Source organism: Ciona intestinalis, chromosome 10, assembly GCF_000224145.3.
Source record: "Ciona intestinalis chromosome 10, KH, whole genome shotgun sequence".
Classification (NCBI taxonomy): domain Eukaryota; kingdom Metazoa; phylum Chordata; class Ascidiacea; order Phlebobranchia; family Cionidae; genus Ciona; species Ciona intestinalis.
In genome coordinates, this window is record NC_020175.2 from 4,455,008 (window position 1) to 4,474,155 (window position 19,148).

Below are 19,148 nucleotides of genomic sequence, written 5' to 3' on the forward strand. Positions count from 1 at the left end.
ACGACAATTGTTCAACCCCAGTGGTCATTAATAGTTTGTCCAAATTATCAGCCATCATTAAAAAAAATGTAAAAAAAAGCAAAAAAAATTACCCCACAAAGTAACATACATGGTAACTCGTAAGCTGGCACGAGGTGTTAAACCCGTGTGATAACGACTGTCGTTTTCCGGCCACGCGAGGATAGTAAGTTACATTCATATACTAGAGATATCTCTAGTAGGCCGTGGACACACTTATTGGTTTCTACCCGCAGCGTGTTTTTTAACGACTGCTGCCGTTTTGCTGCTATTTCCCTTCTCTTCGTTGTTTTAATTTTAATTGTTATTTGCTTCTGTGTTTTAAGAGATAAATAAACTGTATGCTATGTTATGTACACCTAAACGCATATCAATGTGTTACAGTTTCAAGATGATCAGTCACCAGCACGACCAAGGAAACCCAGTGAATGGGAAACGTCTTCAACTTTTGAAAGCATGGGGAAAAAGGCAGCCGAAAGACGGTGTTAACTCTTTAGAAAAAGAAGATATTAAAATTGTAAAACAAGTGACGCATACACGTTTATACGTCAGATCACGTGACTGTGCTGCCACGTAACGAAAGGCTTTTGAAGTTCAATACACTTTCACATTTTTCTTTACTTTACCTATACTAGGATTAATTATTTTGATAAGCTTCCTATAGAAAATGCATAACTTTGTTCGTATTCACGCGCTTTTTATCGTTAGCTGCTATATATACTATTCATGATTTCGGTTTACAATTTTCTTTAGATGTGCTTGTAGTACAATTCTGGACAAATAGGATTTTTGTTGCTTAATGACAGCTTAAGATTCCCATAAAGAATAAGATAATAAAGTAGTTGCGTGGGGCCAGTACAATTTTGAGACACCCTTGTGGGTATTCAGCTGATAATAAAATATGGCTTTTTAGGTTCTGAGTAAGTTTATCAGTATCATTTGTTGATAGAGTGTTCTGATGGACGAATGACTCACGTAAATCGGAGGGTGCATGCGAGAAAATCAAGGGTCCGAGTCTAGACATAGCAGGTCTACGCAGTTTTGCCAAATTTAAAATACCAGGCACTGAAAATTGTAGTGGGAATTCTTCAAGTGCATCACTGGACAAGTTATCCTCTGTTGGATTAAACGAAAACGCTTGCTGTAATTGAAAGGAGAAATGAGCCAAGGATCAGATGGTGTAGCAGCTTATTCAGTAGACCGAGGCCAAAACTCCACCGAGATTTATTAGATTTTGGAACCATACCAAAAAATATCGGTTATATTTTACGGGCAGCGATAAAACGCTGATGGTGGTAATTCGAAAGGAGTTGAACGCTTTGAAATATGAAGTCCTGCAGCTTGAGTCATAAACCCCTGTTATATTTATTGGCTGCGGTTATGGCTACAGCGTTCTTATCGCTAAATACTAGTTTTGTAACTTCACTCATAGACATTAATTACTCGAGCAATGGAAAACACAAGATAATATTATCTTTTATCAGCACTAAACATGCTATGTGGGCAGGCTTCCATAAGCAATAACATATGGTGCAATTCTAGAAAATGATGTTAGGTTTATGATTACATTGGTGGGCTTATGACGTAACAGAGCTTATGATGCAACAAAAGCTTATGACCAACAATTATAATAACCTGAAATCTGGAACACCTTTCTTAAGTTTGACTTATTTTTTTTTTGCCAAGTGTGTGTGAGAGTAAAACGTAAAATGTTCTGTGACGTCACACTAAACAAACAATCGCGTATGGCTTGAATTATTAGAGCGTGAAAACGTCCTAAAGTCGTTTGTGACGTTTCACCGGAATCCGAAAATGTGAGGAAATTTTGATTTTGGATTATTTCTCGATTTTTCTTTGCATTTGAAGCAACAGAATGCCTCTGTTTGCAGCAAACTTAAAATAATGAGTGCTTATTAGAGCCTAACACACTTGACCTCGTGACACCGAAGTCTACAGTGGTGGTGTCAAGGCACACTATGTGAGGCGAAATTCTTTCTTTCCCTGAGGACGACGGAGGTGCGCTGTTACCTCGCCGTGGGATTCCAATCCTGAGAAATTCGAACAAACATGTTTTGAAAGCTTTTATGCGACTCTGCAACTTGATAAATTAGGAGAGTGACGGTTTTAGTTCTTCGGGTCATACTCGACGTTACGTGACTGAAAATTGCAACTTTGCAAAAAATTATCTGAAGTTGTGCGAAAATTGGACTTTCCGGCTCATCTGCTCTTCCGCCGCGCGTCATACAATGACTTCGTTTAGACTTGAATTTTGAAGCTCCCTCGATATTTAGGATGCGTCAAATGTGGCAGAATAATGCGTCGATTGTCTATTTATCGCGGGTGCGTTTGTTCCGCCGATCATAGCAGTCTAGAAACAGGACCGGTTTCCGTTGAAAATATCTGTGTTCTCCGCTTGGTCGAACACCAACCCCTCAACGCGAGAAAGCGTGTATGACGCGAAGGCGGTAATACAATACCCCTCCTCTTACTGCTGCTGAAGAACTGCAGAATCTGCACGTTGCCTTTTTCAGCAGGCGCGTGCAGTCCCTGCTTTCAGAGTCGTTGGTGGGCGGTGAGAAGTATCGGTCACATAGCTTAGAGCACCCAGCCGGAGTTAGGGATTCTCTGTTTGTCATGGATTCTTCATGCTGTTCCGCCATCGGTAATAGTCAGGTTTTGTTGAAACGCCTGCGCGTTGCGGTTGGTGTATTTCGGAAGTGATTTTTCATTCCAGGTACACACTTGTGCCTGGTATCATTTAGTCAGCACGTTAAGAAGAAAGTATTAGAAAAAAATAGTTGCCATTTGCAGCGTATTTCATGTTTTAACCTACGCATATTTTATATAGATTAATCATTTATTTTAGTTTTTTATGACTGTAAGAACAGCGGTGCAAAAAAAACATGCAAAGGGGAGCATGCGTATGCGGAGACGTGCTTATCCTATGATTGATTTACTGTCAAGTTACTGATTGCGGTCAATTTATTTTCTACCCCGTTTCCATGTAGGCAGTTTTACACCGGTAATTAGAGGTAAACTGCCGGGTTAAAACCGCCCCGAAACCGACACGAGGCTCTCTCCAAATTCGGTGGCAGACAGCTCCCAATTACGGCAAAGTGAAGCAGACGCGGCTGATTTGCGGTTGCTTCATTTCCTCTTATCCACGCACGTCGAACTCGACTGGAAATGGGTCAAAGGAAACATCCGATATTATCTCCCCTATGGTTCATTATGCTTTGTGTGATACAAGTTAGGTGAACATGGGAATGTTCTTTAGACAATGCAGAACTGTCAAAATTGCGTCGATGCGTAACGTGCCGTTATAGGTCAGGTTTCGTACGGTTTTGATTTCGGAATAAAAAATATTTAGAGGGATGGTCTATGAGCAAGTTTGAAGTATATATGTTACAAATTTTTGAACTTGATTTAAAAATTTGAGTTAAGTTTATTAAAATTACACAGGCAGGTCATGGTATAATGTGTGTAAGACGTGAAAGGGCAATAGTAGCGGAACTTGTATCAGAATTAAAAGCTCACAGCTATTATTTGTAATGCGGTAGAAACGTGGCGGTACGTTTAATTTCAGACACTTCTTCCGTAAAGTCAAAACAAACCTTTGAAGTTCACCCCAAAAAAACTAACCGAGTTTTACTTTCCAGCTTGCCAGATAGTTTCAGTATTGAAATTGTCACTTGTGTAATTACGTCACGATGACGTGGCTATATGCTGTTTGTTTGCTAGCATTGGCTGGACAATCTTTGGGACAATATGGTGATGTATACACGTATGATGAAGAATCACCAGGTAAATCAATATATAGTAGAGTGAGGAAGATGGGACACCTTAATCACGTAATATCTAAATATCCTGTTCGTGTTTTAGACATTTAACAACGGTCTATGAGAGTTGTGAGAATATACGGTTTTATACCTCGTTATTTTACTTTGTTTGCTTCAAAGTTGGACTAGGAAATAGAGTGAAAACGTGACCCATCGTCCCCCACCCTACTACACTTTAACTTGCAACTACCGTACACTTATCTTTGTGAGTGCCATATAACATCATTGGCGACTATACCATACCTAGGTGGTCCCATCTTGCGTGAAGTAGAAACTTTTGAGTCACAATAAGATATGCGGAAAACTAAAGCTATACCCAATAAAAAATACAAGATTACACAAAATCCCAATCTCCTATATAATCCAGCCATGGGGCATTTAGTTCAAAATTCCTTACCAGCTAAGTCCTTTTAATAACACATTATTTAGCCGGTGCAAGGTTATTTTCTGGGAAAGTAACACCCAGCATGCTGTATAACTTACTCGGCACAAACACAACGCCTCAACCTGTAAACACAACGGAAACTTAATATATATATATATAACTCTTTTATTTTCAGGACTGCCCGATTACCCCGGTTACAACTACAACGAATACGGGAACAATAACGAGGGTTCGGGATCTGGGGTAAGCATAATTACCACATATATAGAGCTGGTGACATTCAAAACGTTTTTGCATGCAGTTAATTGCTTTTAACAAAATGTTTGGAATATGACCGCATGTTGTGCTACAGCAATTTAAATGACTAACTGACATATGGGTAAACCGAAACCTAAATCCCAGGTCTTGGTATGGCGTGTTGTTTCGCCGTAAGAAACTTCCACCAAATAGAATAAATGGCGCACTATACATCTGATTTGTAAATAACCATTTCATTTATACAAAAAAGTGTACCAGACGATATGTGAACCTACTGTGTTTATTCTGTTCAATTAAAAAAATAAATATAAAACAAATCTGATATTTTACTTGGACGTACATTTTAACAGGAGACGGAAGCAGCGAGAGGTAAGAACATTATTACTTGATTATTTGCTTGCGTGAAAACATCCAACTTTATAGTCATTTCTGTATATTACAGTATTTAAAATCTTTCTTAGATTTGTAAATAGGCAAACTGCTAAATCCCTCTTTGTTTTCGTAATCAATTTGACTTTCGCTATCGTATTCGAAGAAACAAAGTTAAAATGTTAGTTACCGTGTTTACCGTTAACAGGTTCCTTCGTAGTTACAATTCAACAAAAGTTTCGAAAAGTTTTGCTCCAAGAAACTTCGGTTCGCTTTGAAAGAATGAGCGAGCGTGTTTCCACAGCGGTAAGTAGTGTTTTGTAAAGACAGTTCGGATGTTCCAACAGAGCTGAATATGCGGTGCCAAACTTTGTCATATTTCCAGTCGCTATTTTAAAATTACGATGTGAAATTTAAGGATTCGTGTATAGCAGGGTGGGGAAATATCAGACATGCACTTATTCATTCTGCTTTTTCGTCCATTTTGCTAGCAAACAAATACCATTTTGTTAACTCTTTAAACGATCAGGATATTTGGATATTAATATGTGCTAAAGGTGTCCCATCTCCCCCCACAGTATACAATCAAATTCATAAGACATTTCAAAGTTTTTGATCCAAGAAACTGTTAACCTCTTGATAACGCAACAATATAAAACCAATGGCCCTTCTCAGATCTCTGGTTATTTAACAAGAGAGCTATCAGCTGAAGCGGAGGATTTCACGATTGATGTGACGCAATTCGAACCGAGCCCTGACGTCAACCAGCGTAGAACAAAGGCGATCCTGGATATTACGTTCGAATCGTATTCTCCGGTCACATCTGAGGAGTTAAGTCAAGCAATGGTCGGGTTCAGCGGACGAATCGGAAGGGCAAGGGTTACAGAAGTCACCGGTAAGCATACGCAATATCTTTTATATAGTTTTAAACGTATAGGAAGCGTCAGTGAAGAAAACCTATATTTAATGTGTGTCATTAAACCTGAACAACATATTAATTAAATTACCAAGACACGCGTCGTAAGACGCCATCTGCGCACGTATAATAAGTTTATTGCCACACGCAAAGTATCATCTTAAGACGTATAGTGGCTCGGGGTAAGATCGTCCTTAATTTTGTAATCTTTTTGCGCGTCATGTGGTAGCAAACAAAAAAATACAGAATTATATAACCGTATCTGAGCGACCTTTAAAGAACATTGTTGGTTCTTAAAAATACGATTAGGAACTTTGGGATGTTGTGCGCTAACGGTATTCATATTACCATTGCGGTAAAAGATTAAAATTTCCAACTGATACGAACTATTTTAACCAGATATTACAGAGCCAGTCGACGTAGAGGAAGGTTTAACTACAGTCCCGCCACCCGAGACGACAACTGTAAGTGCCAATTTTGTATCACCATAACTGGCGTGTGATATTTTACTACAAGCATTATAGTTCATTGCTGTAATACTGGTATGTATTACTTTTATTTTCAGTAGGTGTGTTTTTTAGATACCGTGTCGGTAAAATACCCAATGGGAAAACCCCTTTAATCAAACACAAAAGTGAATTATATAAATTTAATGATTCGCTATCGAATATATTAATCGCGTTGCATTGAATTTAGTTGCCATCTGTGGCCATGCAAGCTATCATTACTTATGACAAGAGGTTTGACAGCAGGCTATTAGACTCAACGTCCAGAGCTTTCACCAAGGAAAAGAACATCGTCGGTCCTGAGGTATTTTATGTTTATTTTTGGGTTCAAGCTTTTTTCTACAATATGTTTCAGTATTTGCATCTATCTTTATGGGGAAAACACATGTTCCGAATGTCAAGATCGCGTTTAGACGTTCTTGGTTTCCAAGATTTCTTTGTATTCCTAGAGTTCAACATTTTTATAGTCAAAGATTTTTAAACTGAGTTTTATCATATTTTAATTTAAACTGAGTTTTATCATATTGTAATGTTTGCTTTTCAACTTTCAGATTCGTCTCTACCTGTTCGGTTCAGTTACCAGTGGAACAATTGTAAGTGTTTGTTGGTTGTAACAAATGAGCCATTTTGATTAATTTAAATATTTGATTTACAATTCATGTGGACCATTTTTTCTTTTTTCGATTGCTCTTTTCAAATCAATAAAATAAAACATTTAAAGAAGAAACTACAGTTAGTTCATTTATTCTATGTAGTTCAAGATACTATATGTAGTTCATTTTGTGTGGAAGGCTAACTTTGTTTTGAACTTTTTTCTATATGACTAATATCTCTGACAAATCATATGGATCAACTAGGTTGGAACAACAGTGGTTGCAGAACAGCACACATAAAATCTAATGGTAAATTGTTTTTTCAGAACACACAAGAAGTAGTTGGCTTTCGAAGAATGCCACGCAGAAAAACTGGGGTGGTTGTAGCTTTTGATGTGACTAATGTAACGCCAGATGAAATGTTGCAACATTTATTGGGTTTAGTTGGTGAAAGATTAAGAAGATCAGCAATCCTTAATGCCGGTAAAGTCCTATTTATAAGATAATAATGAATTAGCAATTTGTGAATAAATTGGCCTAAGAAATGTTATTGGAACGTTAATAAAATAGATCAGACTATAAGACTACACCACATAGTATACATGTGAAACAGTTGTCGTGTCTGAAGTCCTTTTAAATCTAACTGGAAAATTGATTGTGGAGCCTTATTTAACATTTAATAACTGTTCTATTTTAATCCACAGAACTTCTTCCCTCAGAAGGTAAGAGTCGTTTAATATTTAATATTGAAGAATTCATGCATTATTTCTTGTATAATTGTTAATAGAACCTGTTTACCATTGAACTTTTGAAAATATTGTGTAAATGATTTTATGATATTTCCATTTGATTCATGTAATTTGTTCAAGCAGAACCAACCCCAACTCCACCTCTGGTCACTGAACCAACTCCTGGTGCACCAACAGGAAGAGGAGATCACGAACCAGATGGTTAGGTTACTTATAGTATTATAGACACTGTGGGTGAATGGTTCGCATAATATTGAGTTAGACGTTTGATATAGATACCATTGATGGTGTATGTGTTCTTGGGCAAGACCCATAATGAACATTGCTCCAAACCAAGGTTTACAATAAAAAATTAATTGTCCAACAAAAAAAGTCATTCGAAGTTTGCGTGGTAACTTGAAGCTGGCATGAGGTGCATGAAACAGAACACCCTTGTTGTAACAACTGCTGTTTCTCCACAACGCAAGGGTAAAATATGTATCATCATACTTCACTACAGCTTGGATGAATTTCTATAACCATTTAAAAATATTGGGTAAAAGTGTTTTGTAACTATGTCCAAAAAATATTAATAAAAATTCTGTACACCAGTTATAGTTGTATTTATCTTTTTGCAGTTGAGAGACCAGATCACTGTCCTCTCATACTTGCTCCTGAGCATGGAAACATGGATTGTACCAACACTAATCTTATTGGTTCAATCTGTACATTCTGGTGTGAAGAAGGAAGCTCATTGGCTGGCCAGGAATCATTCGCATGCGCAGATGATGCACACTGGTTGGCTGAAGTGCCCCACTGCCCACGTAAGTATTTGCATTTCAATAAATACACAACGGTTGAAAAACAGAAAATATAGAACTGGTTTTTAAAACTTAGTTAAAGTATTTTTTAATTTTTATCCAGAGAGTTTGGAACGTAAAACCAACATACTGATGTGAAGATTTTCCTACAGTTGTTGTAAATATATTGCAGGTATATTTTGCGAAGAGGACATTGATTCGGAATTTGAGAATGGCATGGTTACTTGCTCCCATCATAATCGCTTCAATTCATTGTGTACATTCGAGTGCAATGAAGGGTATGAGTTACAAGGTGTTCCGGCAGTAACCTGTGAGATTTCGGGCCAGTTTACCGGAGAGTGGTCGGACCAAAAACCTCTTTGTGAACTTGGTAAGTAAAAACACATTTTTGCGCAATTAGATTTCATAAAGACTTGGATATTTTTTTGGTTGATTCACTATATGCCAAGGCCTGGAGTGTAGGCAATAATTCGTAATCGTATAAAAGCTTTGCTAAAATTTTTCAATTTCTTACCTAATGTATTTTAGTCCTTATTTCTTACCTAATGTATTTTAGTCCCTGTGGATTGTGTGGTTGAATACAACGACTGGGGTGCATGCAGCGAGGGTATTCGAAGCAAACAAGGATTTATTTTAGTTCAAGCTGTTGGGACTGGCACTCCTTGTCCCGATATCATTCCTGCTCATACTGAACGTAAGCCTTTTAGTTGAGTTGTAGAAAATTATATTAAAGTTTCTTGATGAGATGGCAACTTGTAAAGAGTACGAGGCGTGTGAACCGGAGACACCTGTTTTATAACGACTGTCATTGCCACATCAATCAAGGACAAATAAGTTACATTTATTCATTATGACTGCATGCAAGTCCATGAGATATTCTAGATCCAATAAGCGGTGCAAATACAAATGTTTACAGGTTGTGTTGACTGTGGTGTGGAATGGGGTGATTGGTCGGCTTGTGCTGATGGTGTTCGTACAAGAACACAAGTTGTGGCTGTAGAGAAAGTAGGAGCTGGTGAAAACTGCCCTGAACTTCAAACACAAGATGAAGGTAATAATTTAAATTACCATGATTAAATCCTTTTTATTAACGATAGCCTGTTTCGTAGGGAATAATTCCAAAGCTTTTAGTGGTTTTGTATTTAGGTTGTGTTATGTATAGTTTTAGTGGTTCTGTAATTAAGTTGTGTTATGAACATCATACTTTAATAGGTTACATTTTCAGAGTGCTACGACTGTGAGTATAGTTGGGGAGAGTGGAGGAGTTGTGAGAACAACAGAGCACAGAGAGTCCAGGTTATTTCCCAGCCAAGAGTTGGTGCTGGTGAAGAGTGTATACCTCCCCAAACAGAATATCAAGGTGAGGAGGAAATCCTTTATAACCTAAATATTTTAGGAATCTGTCTGTTTATAAGCTGGAGTGGTAAGTTAGAAGTGAGCAGAAGCCGTCACCCAGAAAAAAATATTCTAAATTAGTTTCAATTTCCCGAATATTTTTTTTCAGTAGTTAGGCTAACATGTAGAAAAACAATGGTTTAGTTTATTAAACATAAATCAACATGTAGAATGCCAAACTTAGATTACCAGATAAGTTTCTGCCTAAAACACAAAACATGTTCCTAATAATTGTCATTTCAGTGCTGATTTTCTTTGTTGTTTTATGTGATTTTAACTTAGCTATCATATTCAGAGAGATAAACAATAACTTTGTGTTAGATTACCTTTGTAATGAATTCCACTTTTATTACGACCAGCATGTGCTGACTGTGTGGTAGCATGGGATGACTGGGGCGAGTGTATTAATGATCAGAAGACTAGATCACAAGTTGTCCAAGTTCCTCAAGTTGGTTCTGGAACATCATGTCCTTCAACTCTTGGAACAGAAACTCAAAGTGAGATTTCTACACTTGAAAATGTGGTACACAAACTTTGATGGTGTATAATCAAGAAGTGTGTAGTAGGAGCTTATTCTTAAATTGGGAAATATATTTTTAATAAAAACTAAGGCAATGGTGAAATACAAAAAAATGAAGTATTTGTTAAGATTGGCGTTATAATAAGTGAACATAAATTTCTGACATTTTCTGCTTCAAATCATGTGAACACCTTATGTTTTATCAGGTTGCACCAACTGTGTTGTTGAATGGGAAGAATTTGGTGAATGTTCTGGTGGTACAAGGTCCAGGCAGCAGTTTATTGCGCAACTTGCCACTAGGGGTGGAACAGAATGTCCACCATTGGAAACACAAACTGAGGATTGTGTGCATTGTGAATTAGCATGGAGTACATGGGGTGAATGTGATGGTGGCAGCAGAGTTCGATTCCAGGAAGTAATAAGAGAGAAAGTTGGAGCTGGAAATGATTGCCCAACAGTTTTAACGGATATTGAAGGTTTCTATGTTTTTCTTAACTAAGTTTGAGTAGGAGTAAAGTTTTGTAAAAAATCTCACAAGTGTAATAATAAACCATTTGAAGGTTTTGATTTGATATTTAATTTAGTCGCGCATATTCAACAAATATATCTCTAGTAGACCTGGATCAAGTAAAAATTAAACATTTTTATTTCCCCCCAAAAAAATGTTTTATAAACTAAGCCTTAACTTGAATAACAAACATAGTAAATTTAAAATTCTAATTAGTCAGTGTTTTCATCAAAAACCGATCTATTTCTTGCTTTAAAATTATATCTTCGAACTTGCAGACTGTATTGACTGCATCATTGACTGGGAGGCATGGGGTACTTGCGAAGGTGGTTCAAGAAGTAGAAGTGAAACTGTTCTTGCTCCTGCTGTTGGTGCTGGTAAATGCCGGGATATTACGACTGAAACTGAAGGTATACCAACAATATAAATATGTATTTGGTGATAGAGAAATACTACTAAGACGTGTTGTATTCTGGTGGTATATCCATTTCTTAAGAAATTCAAAAATAATGTTTTGTTAATGCTTTTCTTTTACAGATTGTGTTGATTGTAAACTTGGTTGGTCAGATTGGAGTGAATGTGAAGACGGACGCATTACAAGAACCCAAGTCATCCTTGTTGCACCTGTTGGGGCTGGTGCTCAATGTCCAGATGAATTAAGAATTGACACTGAAAGTAACTTGAATAATTGGTTATTCAATTTTAGAAGAACCACATATTGTAGTTTTTTGGAAGGAAAGCCTTGCACATATTATGCAGTTAAACATAAGGTCTCTCAAATGTCTCAACATTAAAGAATCTCATCTTTGACAGTTGATAAACCAATTCATGTTGCATTAACATGAGCCTAGGGCCTTTGATGACATTCGATACCAAATTAAAATCACTAATTCAAAAGTAGTGAACTCAAACATGTCCCAGAATGTTAATCTACACGTAATGGTGTTTTATGAAGCTAACCCATACCTTTGACAGGCTGCTCTGACTGTGTTGTTGACTGGGAGGACTGGGGTGAATGTTCAAATGGGGAAAGAACCAGATCCCAAGTTATTTCGAGAGCTGCTGTTGGCGCTGGGAACGAGTGTCCGGAACTCAGCAGCGAAACTGAACCTTGTGTGGACTGCGAACTTGTTTGGGGAGATTGGGGTGCATGTGCTGGAGGAACTCGTAGTAGAAGCCAGGCCATTGGTACAGCACGTGTTGGAGCTGGAAAGGCGTGCGGTGCCCTACAAGTTCAGAATGAAGGTAATTATTGCCTAAAGGAACAAAATTTATAGAGTTAAATGGTTGAAATCAAAGGGTAATGAGTCAGAGGTTTAATGCTACAAAGCATATGAGAAATGGTATGGGTTCTCACTCTTATCGATTTGATAAGTTACAGTACGTTTTAAAACATCTTTAGGTCTGTAATATTTTTTTTTCATCAGCCTGTGTTGACTGTGAGGTAGAATGGTCTCCGTGGTCCGAGTGTTCTTCATTCCAACAAACAAGGACGCAAGTAATCACCACTGAACAAGTAGGAGCAGGTAGTGCATGCCCAGATCTGCTGACTGAAAACCGAGGTAAGGGAAAATTATTATTGAAAGCTTTACTTGCATAGCCAGAAAATTACAGTGATTATATTATAAATTTATTCTATTTTATAAAGGAATATGTAATTTTGTGAAGGAATACCTGTATTTGTGTTATACACAACGTACCCTTTGGTTTTACAAACCTAGCAATAACGAACACACTAATGTTTTTAGATTGCTTCGATTGCGAAGTTGCTTGGAGCGATTGGACTCAATGTGCTGATGGTTCTCGATCGAGAGATCAGTTTGTTCTTGCTCCAAAAGAAGGTGGGGGCAAAGATTGTCCAGAATTGGAGACACAGAATGAAGGTATGAAATACAACTACCAGGATATCTGACAACATTACTTAACTAAGTATGTAATTTGTACAGTTTTTTTTACATTTGGTAAGTTGTTTCATTCTGTAATGATACCATTTCAAACAGAAGCTTCATATGCTTATTTTTTACAGTTTGTACTGAATGTGTTGTACAGTGGGGTCCATGGAAAGCATGTGACCAAGGCACAAGAACCAGAACTCAATTTGTTTTTATTGAGCCTGTTGGAGCGGTTCCAGCATGTCCAATACTTCAAACTGATATTGAAGGTACTAAGAAATGTTTTTAATAATCTGCTACTGCCCATTCAGTACCTTATGATCAAAAACATTGAAATATTACCTGCAAATTTGGAAACAATGTTAAATGCAAATGATTTTACACACATACACATGGTTTTACATTTAGTTGCATATTATCTTAAGTGACATAATAACCTGACTAACGTAGAACGTTCTAACTGTCGTGCATCATTGTATTATCAGAGTGCGTTGATTGTGAGGTCTATTGGGGTGATTGGACGGGATGTGTAGATGGATTCCGCACAAGATCGGAAAAGATTTTAACAGATACTGTTGGAGCTGGTGCTGTTTGCCCTGAATTAAGAACAGAATCAGAAGGTAGGAAAAATGTACTGCATTTCATGACTATGTATGGAGTTTTGCGGTTAATTGATTTTTGCTGTGGGGTAAACTATTTGGATGATAGATTCTTGACCATTGGTTGGAATAATAAATGTTAGGTGTCTTGCCAAAGGTCACATATGTTCACAATGATATTTGTTCTATGTACATATATGCTATACCTATCAGAGGTGTCTTTTAAAACCTTGTTCAATGTTTCAGTTTGTGTGGATTGTGAGTTGAAATGGTCTGATTGGGGAGAATGTCTGGATGGAACCAGAATCCGTCTTCAGTATCCTGCTGTACTGAACCAGGGAGCTGGTACGGAGTGTCCAGAATTACAGACGGAAACTGAAGGTAAGAAGAAATGCACATTATGTTTTATTGGCTGTTTTAAAATTTTGTGTAAAGACAAATATAGAAACCTTAAAAAGGAATGCCTATTTCTAGGCAAGAAAAGTTTTTAAATTTTGTATAAAAACCAAAAATAACAACATTTTTCAATGATTTTTTTGCTTTTTTATCTTTGGTAGATTGTGTACATTGCGTTGTGGAGTGGGGACCATGGAGTGAGTGTTTGGATTTATCGAGTTCAAGAAGTCAAATTGTGGTAACGGAAGCGGTTGGAAGTGGAGGAAGAGCTTGCCCAAAACTTCAAACAGAGATTGAAGGTATTAAACATACTAACAACCTAGATATGCGATGTATGTGCTTGAACTTGATACTCAACATAAGTGAAGTGGTTTAGGTTCCAACAATATGCCGTTATACATTGAAACATTGGTATAATTCTCTTAAAAAAATAATGTAAGGCTGTTTCATCAAAAAACCCATCGGACTGGCATTCTGGTTGCAGTTTTTAAATGGCAATATATGTAGTTGCTTTGTTATTCGAGTTAACTCAGGCAGTCTAAGAAATTGTCCCTAAATACATGGAACAAAACAGTGCTCACATTCTAGAATCTTTGATAACATAAACAGATAAAACGTTATTGTAGCACATTATAAGCAAAAAACTAAAATTTCCTGCGATGAACATTTCAGGTTGTTCTAATTGTGTTACTGAATGGAGTGACTGGAGCTTCTGTGTGAACCAGAAACAATCAAGAGTACAATCCATTGTTACACCACAATCGGGAAGAGGAGAACAATGTTCAACTCTTCAAACTGAAACAAGAGGTAATTGTTTGTTACCAACAAATGCTGCTTTGTGCTTTATATATTGTTGCAAATATGAAAAGTCAGACTGATAAGAGATTTATTTTTTTCTTATGATTCACAATGTTTTTTAGCAAACTGCTTTCAAAGATTTTGTTTCGAAATGTAAACTATTTTTAAAGAAGTTTCTAACGTGTAGTTTGATATTTTAGATTGCGCTGAACCTGTTGTTGAACCAACACCAGTTCAGCCTACAGAGCCACCAACAGAGCCACCTACCGAGCCACCAACCGTGCCTCCCACCGAACCAGCCACGGAGCCACCAACAGTGCCACCGACAGAGCCACCAACCGAGCCACCGACGGAGCCACCAACCGAGCCACCGACAGAGCCGCCAACGGAACCACCTACCGTGCCACCAACAGAACCAGCCACAGAGCCACCAACGGAGCCACCAACGGTGCCACCAACCGAGGCAGAGACTGAAGCACCTGAAACGGATGTTCTCTGCAGATATGTCAGAAACTTCCTCGGCCATGGAAAAGCACCTCGTGAAAGAGACTTGTTGTTGCTTGGAGATGAATCCGGAAGCATTGGTTGGTATAACTTTGAAAAGACAAAAGACGCTTTCAAGGTAAGAAATGTGCATTTCTAAATGCAATTAAGATTTAATCCTTTGGTTTTTATAATGTATTAGGCAAAACACCAAACTTTTATGTTAAATTCAATTGGTTCACCATATGTCTCATTCATTAATGTAAATAGTCTACTAAATAAGTTTCTTCATTGATTCACAGGCTGTTGCAAGGAATGTTAACGGGGGCATTGGAGGTCAAGCAACTCAGATAGCCATGATGTCCTTCTCAAGGTGGGCACGCCTGCAGTTTGGTTTTGACCAATATGAAACTGCAGATGATGTTGTGAACGGCATTAGTGCCACTATATTCCGTGGTGGTTACCGATCTAAAATTGGAAGTGCTCTAAAGGATGCAAATACATGGATGTTCCAACAATCACAAGGTATGTTGCTTTATCCTTACAAACCTCAATACTTGGATCTCTTTCCATTTTTGTATAAAATTCAACCTTACTGTGACCAAAAGACAAAACACAAGTTACAGTATGAAATACTTTAAATAAATCCTAAAAAATAAATATTCATCCACAAAGTAACATACTTGGTAACTCATAAGCTGGCTTAAGGTGTATGATCGGATCCATGTTATAACAACTGTCGTTTTCCGGCCACGGGAGGATAAAGAAAATTACATTCACATACTACCTTTCCACAGGCATGAGAAGCTTCCCAGGTAATGATGAAGATGAAATAGACCATGAGATATTAATCGCAACTGACGGCTGCAGAACTTCTAATGGATATTATCTTCAAGCGGGTTTGAAAGCAATCAAGAAGCGTGGCATTAAGGTATTAGAAACAGCTGCTTTTTTCCTTTCTTTATTCTGTAAGTTCTACAGAGGCATTTGGATGTAGCCTACAGTTTTTATTATATATATACATCTATCCATGTAGTTTTGTATTGCATATTAAAATATTTTGAAAATTTGGGCCAAACATGCAATGAACAAACTTAGTAAATTTATATTTCTTTTTTACTTCTCGCCAGTTATCAGTGCTGGCTATCTACGCCAGAGATCCACGTTGCCAGGAAACTATTCGATCAATGGTTGATGATCCTAACGATCTTTATGAAATTGGTGACTGGGCAGCACTGGTTGAAATGACAAAGCAAATAGACGCTGGTGCATGCAGGCAGTGATCTTTCACTTCTGGTCAATTTTTAAGTTTTCCGGAGTTCACTATTTCGCAACACACTATCAAACAACCTTTACATTCCTGCGTAAAATTTTTCTACAAAAAGTAAAGCCTTAGTACTTAGTTTAATATCCCAACATGTTCTCCTAATATAGTTCCATCTACCATGTAAATAACAGACACATTCCAACGTCCATGCAGTTGACAGTTGTTCCGCTTTTTCTTCTTCACCCACTTCTGGGACCACGAGCACAGGATTAACTGCAGTAAAACTGCTTTGTTGTGTTTTGTAACTTTAGGAAATGCAATGAGCCCAGTGCAGCCTTACTACCGTGTACCAGCTAACGTGTTCATCTGTACATAATCACCGCTGCTTTACAGCATGTATTACATCATAATACAACATGGCATTATGCTCATGATGGTTTTGGGAAGTCATCATTGAATAATAAACCATTACATCATGGAGCTTGCTTTAATACAACAGTGTCTCCCTGGCAGGACAGACAATAGAGTGTGGCATTGAGCCATAGAGAGATACAACACAAATTTTAAAAATATACCCTATTCAATTTTTACAAGACATATTATAAGAACTGTTGTGTAGGAATTTTTGAAAAACTTTTAAAGCAGACTTCAATAACATTGAAAGATTATGAATCTTTTTGTCATGATTTAAAAAAGACAAGAATTATCAAAACAAATTAGCAGCAGGTGAAATGGACGAAACAAGATTATTCTTCTTTTTTTCCCTTCTTAAACTTTTTACATTTGACTAAAGATTCATCGTACAATCTGTTCATACCAAAGTCTCTTTTGATGTTTTCCTGTAAAAAAAATTAAATATAAAAATAAAAGTACACATACAAAATAACTAAAATATGCTTTAAAAATTGTATTTATTTTTTTCATAAGAACTAAAGAAAACATATACACAGGCACTAAAAGTAGGGTGGCAGGGTGGGCAGACCATTTTTGCACTATATATGTAACTGTTACGTTAAAATTACAAACAATAAGGGGGGGGGGGAATTAATCTACTTAGTTGTCAACTGAACAAGAAGAAAAAATATATAAGGTTTTTGGAACTAATAAAATACCTTTACAGCCCAACCTTTAAAAACACTAACTGAAACATTAACAGGCTTTAGGTTAATGGGTCAATCCTGGCCTTAATCCCCCATCACCCACATAGAATAGATTATAGAAACACACTTATTTTTAACACTAATGTAGTGCATAGCCATACACACCTCTGTGAAAACGTATTTGACAAACTTTTTATTTGAACCTAACATCGGCCTCCAATCGACAGCTTTCCCATCTTCAAACACAATAATAGTTGGTAGCTGATGTGACATAGTGGAAGCACTAACTCCATATCTAAAAAGATAGAAGGGAAATAAACTAACTTGCTAAAGGAAATTTTTCTACCAACAGTTTTTATAATAAACGAAAGATAACGTACGTTTTTGCTGCTTTCGAATATTTGCCAATATCAATTTTAGCAAACTTTAAATACTTTGTTGCATATTCATTAGATAACTCAGAAAATACTGGTGAAACAGAATGACAGTGAGGGGACCATGTTGTGTAAAACAGAACAACCCAAGTTACACGTTTATCTTCTTCCAACGATTCCTGTAACAATGGTTTGAACAACTTTATTTAAAAGTAATGAAAATAAAAGAGTAGAAGACTACACCTTTTTCTTGGAAGTTCAATAAAACATTTTGCATCAAAATATATATATATATTTTGATTTTCAATATAGGCTACCAAGTACCAATTACTCATAAATTTTAACTTTAGCATAATTTAAAAGGTAAAAAAGACTTGAAAAAAAGTAAAGCAATTGCTATGGAAATAATTAAGATTTATTCATATAATATAGGCACACAAAGTATGAGCATACTAGCATAGCAACATAATGTTACTTAGATACCAAGATTAATTAAACACTCTACAGAGCACATTCATTGTGTTGGATTAGCACAATGAATAAATAGGTCACTGATCAAAAACAAAAGAATACCATATGTTGATATGTGAGCACTGAACTACATTTTATTCTGACCAATATATATGAAAATGACCGATTCTTAGGAATAACTGTGTAGATAGTATATAGTGATGAAGTAATTTAATGGACCAACTGGAACTTTAATCCAAGGTTTCATGACAGGTCATTGCTTAAAACTTGGGTTGCCATAGAAATTCCATTTGTATGAGTAGCAAAATATTGGAGTCATATGGTTTCACAAATGAAAACCCTACAGTGTAAATCATACAATTACAAATAGGAATCATATGGCAGCTTAGGACATTCCCATACAGAATAAAAAGTAATATATAAATATATAATATACCTGTAAAGTTGTGTCACTGAAATAAGTTAGTTCTTCTGGGCCATCAACAAAATAATCTGGAAGCAACCATACCCGAACTGCAAGAAAAAATGGTTTAACAAATTGGTTGTCCAGCAAAATACAATATTTGAATGATACTTACAGACACATAAAAGACAATACCCTATCGCGAATCTTGGGTCTAATCTATAAAATAAAACTGCGCTGGCAAGTTTTGTGTACATTAATGTACTGGTGATCATTTGTTCTGCAGAAACAGATGCTCGGTTTTTGATCACAATTATACTGAGCAAAAACATCCCGATTTCCACTTCTCTCTGAGGAAAAAATATTAGTTAAAAAAGCCATTTAATTTTGCAAGGATTTTGTGCTACCAAAATGTAACAGACAAAAATCAAGTCCAACCAATTGTACAATTAAAGATATATATTTTATTATTTTGCCTTAATGACATCATCAATCTCTTATTTAAAGAG

The 19,148-nt window shown here is 36.7% G+C and overlaps 3 protein-coding genes across 3 annotated transcripts in view; 2 read left to right on the forward strand and 1 right to left on the reverse strand.

Moving 5' to 3' along the window:
- Positions 1-804, forward strand: part of LOC100177052 (beta-1,4-galactosyltransferase 3-like) — a 4,855-nt gene extending 4,051 nt beyond the window's left edge. The window contains exon 6 of the mRNA XM_002124729.5: positions 403-804. Within this exon, the coding sequence (XP_002124765.3) occupies positions 403-595 (193 nt within the window). The 3' untranslated portion in view covers positions 596-804. The remainder of the gene's footprint in view (positions 1-402) is intronic.
- A 2,855-nt stretch (positions 805-3,659) lies between these two features.
- LOC100179434 lies at positions 3,660-16,772 on the forward strand. Its single transcript, XM_002122667.5, has 32 exons — positions 3,660-3,822; positions 4,418-4,485; positions 4,851-4,869; positions 5,078-5,175; positions 5,545-5,764; positions 6,185-6,249; positions 6,482-6,595; positions 6,843-6,884; positions 7,211-7,367; positions 7,589-7,606; positions 7,757-7,834; positions 8,251-8,436; positions 8,606-8,803; positions 8,990-9,127; positions 9,350-9,484; positions 9,659-9,793; positions 10,188-10,325; positions 10,555-10,824; positions 11,135-11,266; positions 11,394-11,531; positions 11,832-12,101; positions 12,284-12,418; positions 12,605-12,739; positions 12,883-13,017; positions 13,234-13,368; positions 13,594-13,728; positions 13,905-14,042; positions 14,416-14,550; positions 14,742-15,163; positions 15,327-15,549; positions 15,822-15,955; positions 16,155-16,772. The coding sequence occupies exons 1-32, from the start codon at positions 3,729-3,731 to the stop codon at positions 16,305-16,307; spliced, it is 4,593 nt and encodes a 1,530-aa protein (XP_002122703.1). The 5' UTR covers positions 3,660-3,728; the 3' UTR covers positions 16,308-16,772.
- LOC100179387 (thioredoxin-related transmembrane protein 2-B) overlaps positions 16,763-19,148 on the reverse strand; it is a 3,830-nt gene continuing 1,444 nt past the window's right edge. Inside the window, exons 4-6 of the mRNA XM_026836368.1 lie at positions 17,772-17,944; positions 17,557-17,686; positions 16,763-17,130 (exon numbers count right to left, since the gene is read on the reverse strand). Of these exons, the coding sequence (XP_026692169.1) occupies positions 17,038-17,130; positions 17,557-17,686; positions 17,772-17,944 (396 nt within the window). The 3' untranslated portion in view covers positions 16,763-17,037. The remainder of the gene's footprint in view (positions 17,131-17,556; positions 17,687-17,771; positions 17,945-19,148) is intronic.

Bases quoted from the DNA above. Each gene is read 5' to 3' on its own strand.
- LOC100179434 (XM_002122667.5), top strand. From the start codon at position 3,729: ATGACGTGGCTATATGCTGTTTGTTTGCTAGCATTGGCTGGACAATCT. The intron at 5,765-6,184 runs GTAAGCATACGC...TATTTTAACCAG, and splicing joins AAGGGTTACAGAAGTCACCG to ATATTACAGAGCCAGTCGAC. The intron at 9,128-9,349 runs GTAAGCCTTTTA...AAATGTTTACAG, and splicing joins CATTCCTGCTCATACTGAAC to GTTGTGTTGACTGTGGTGTG.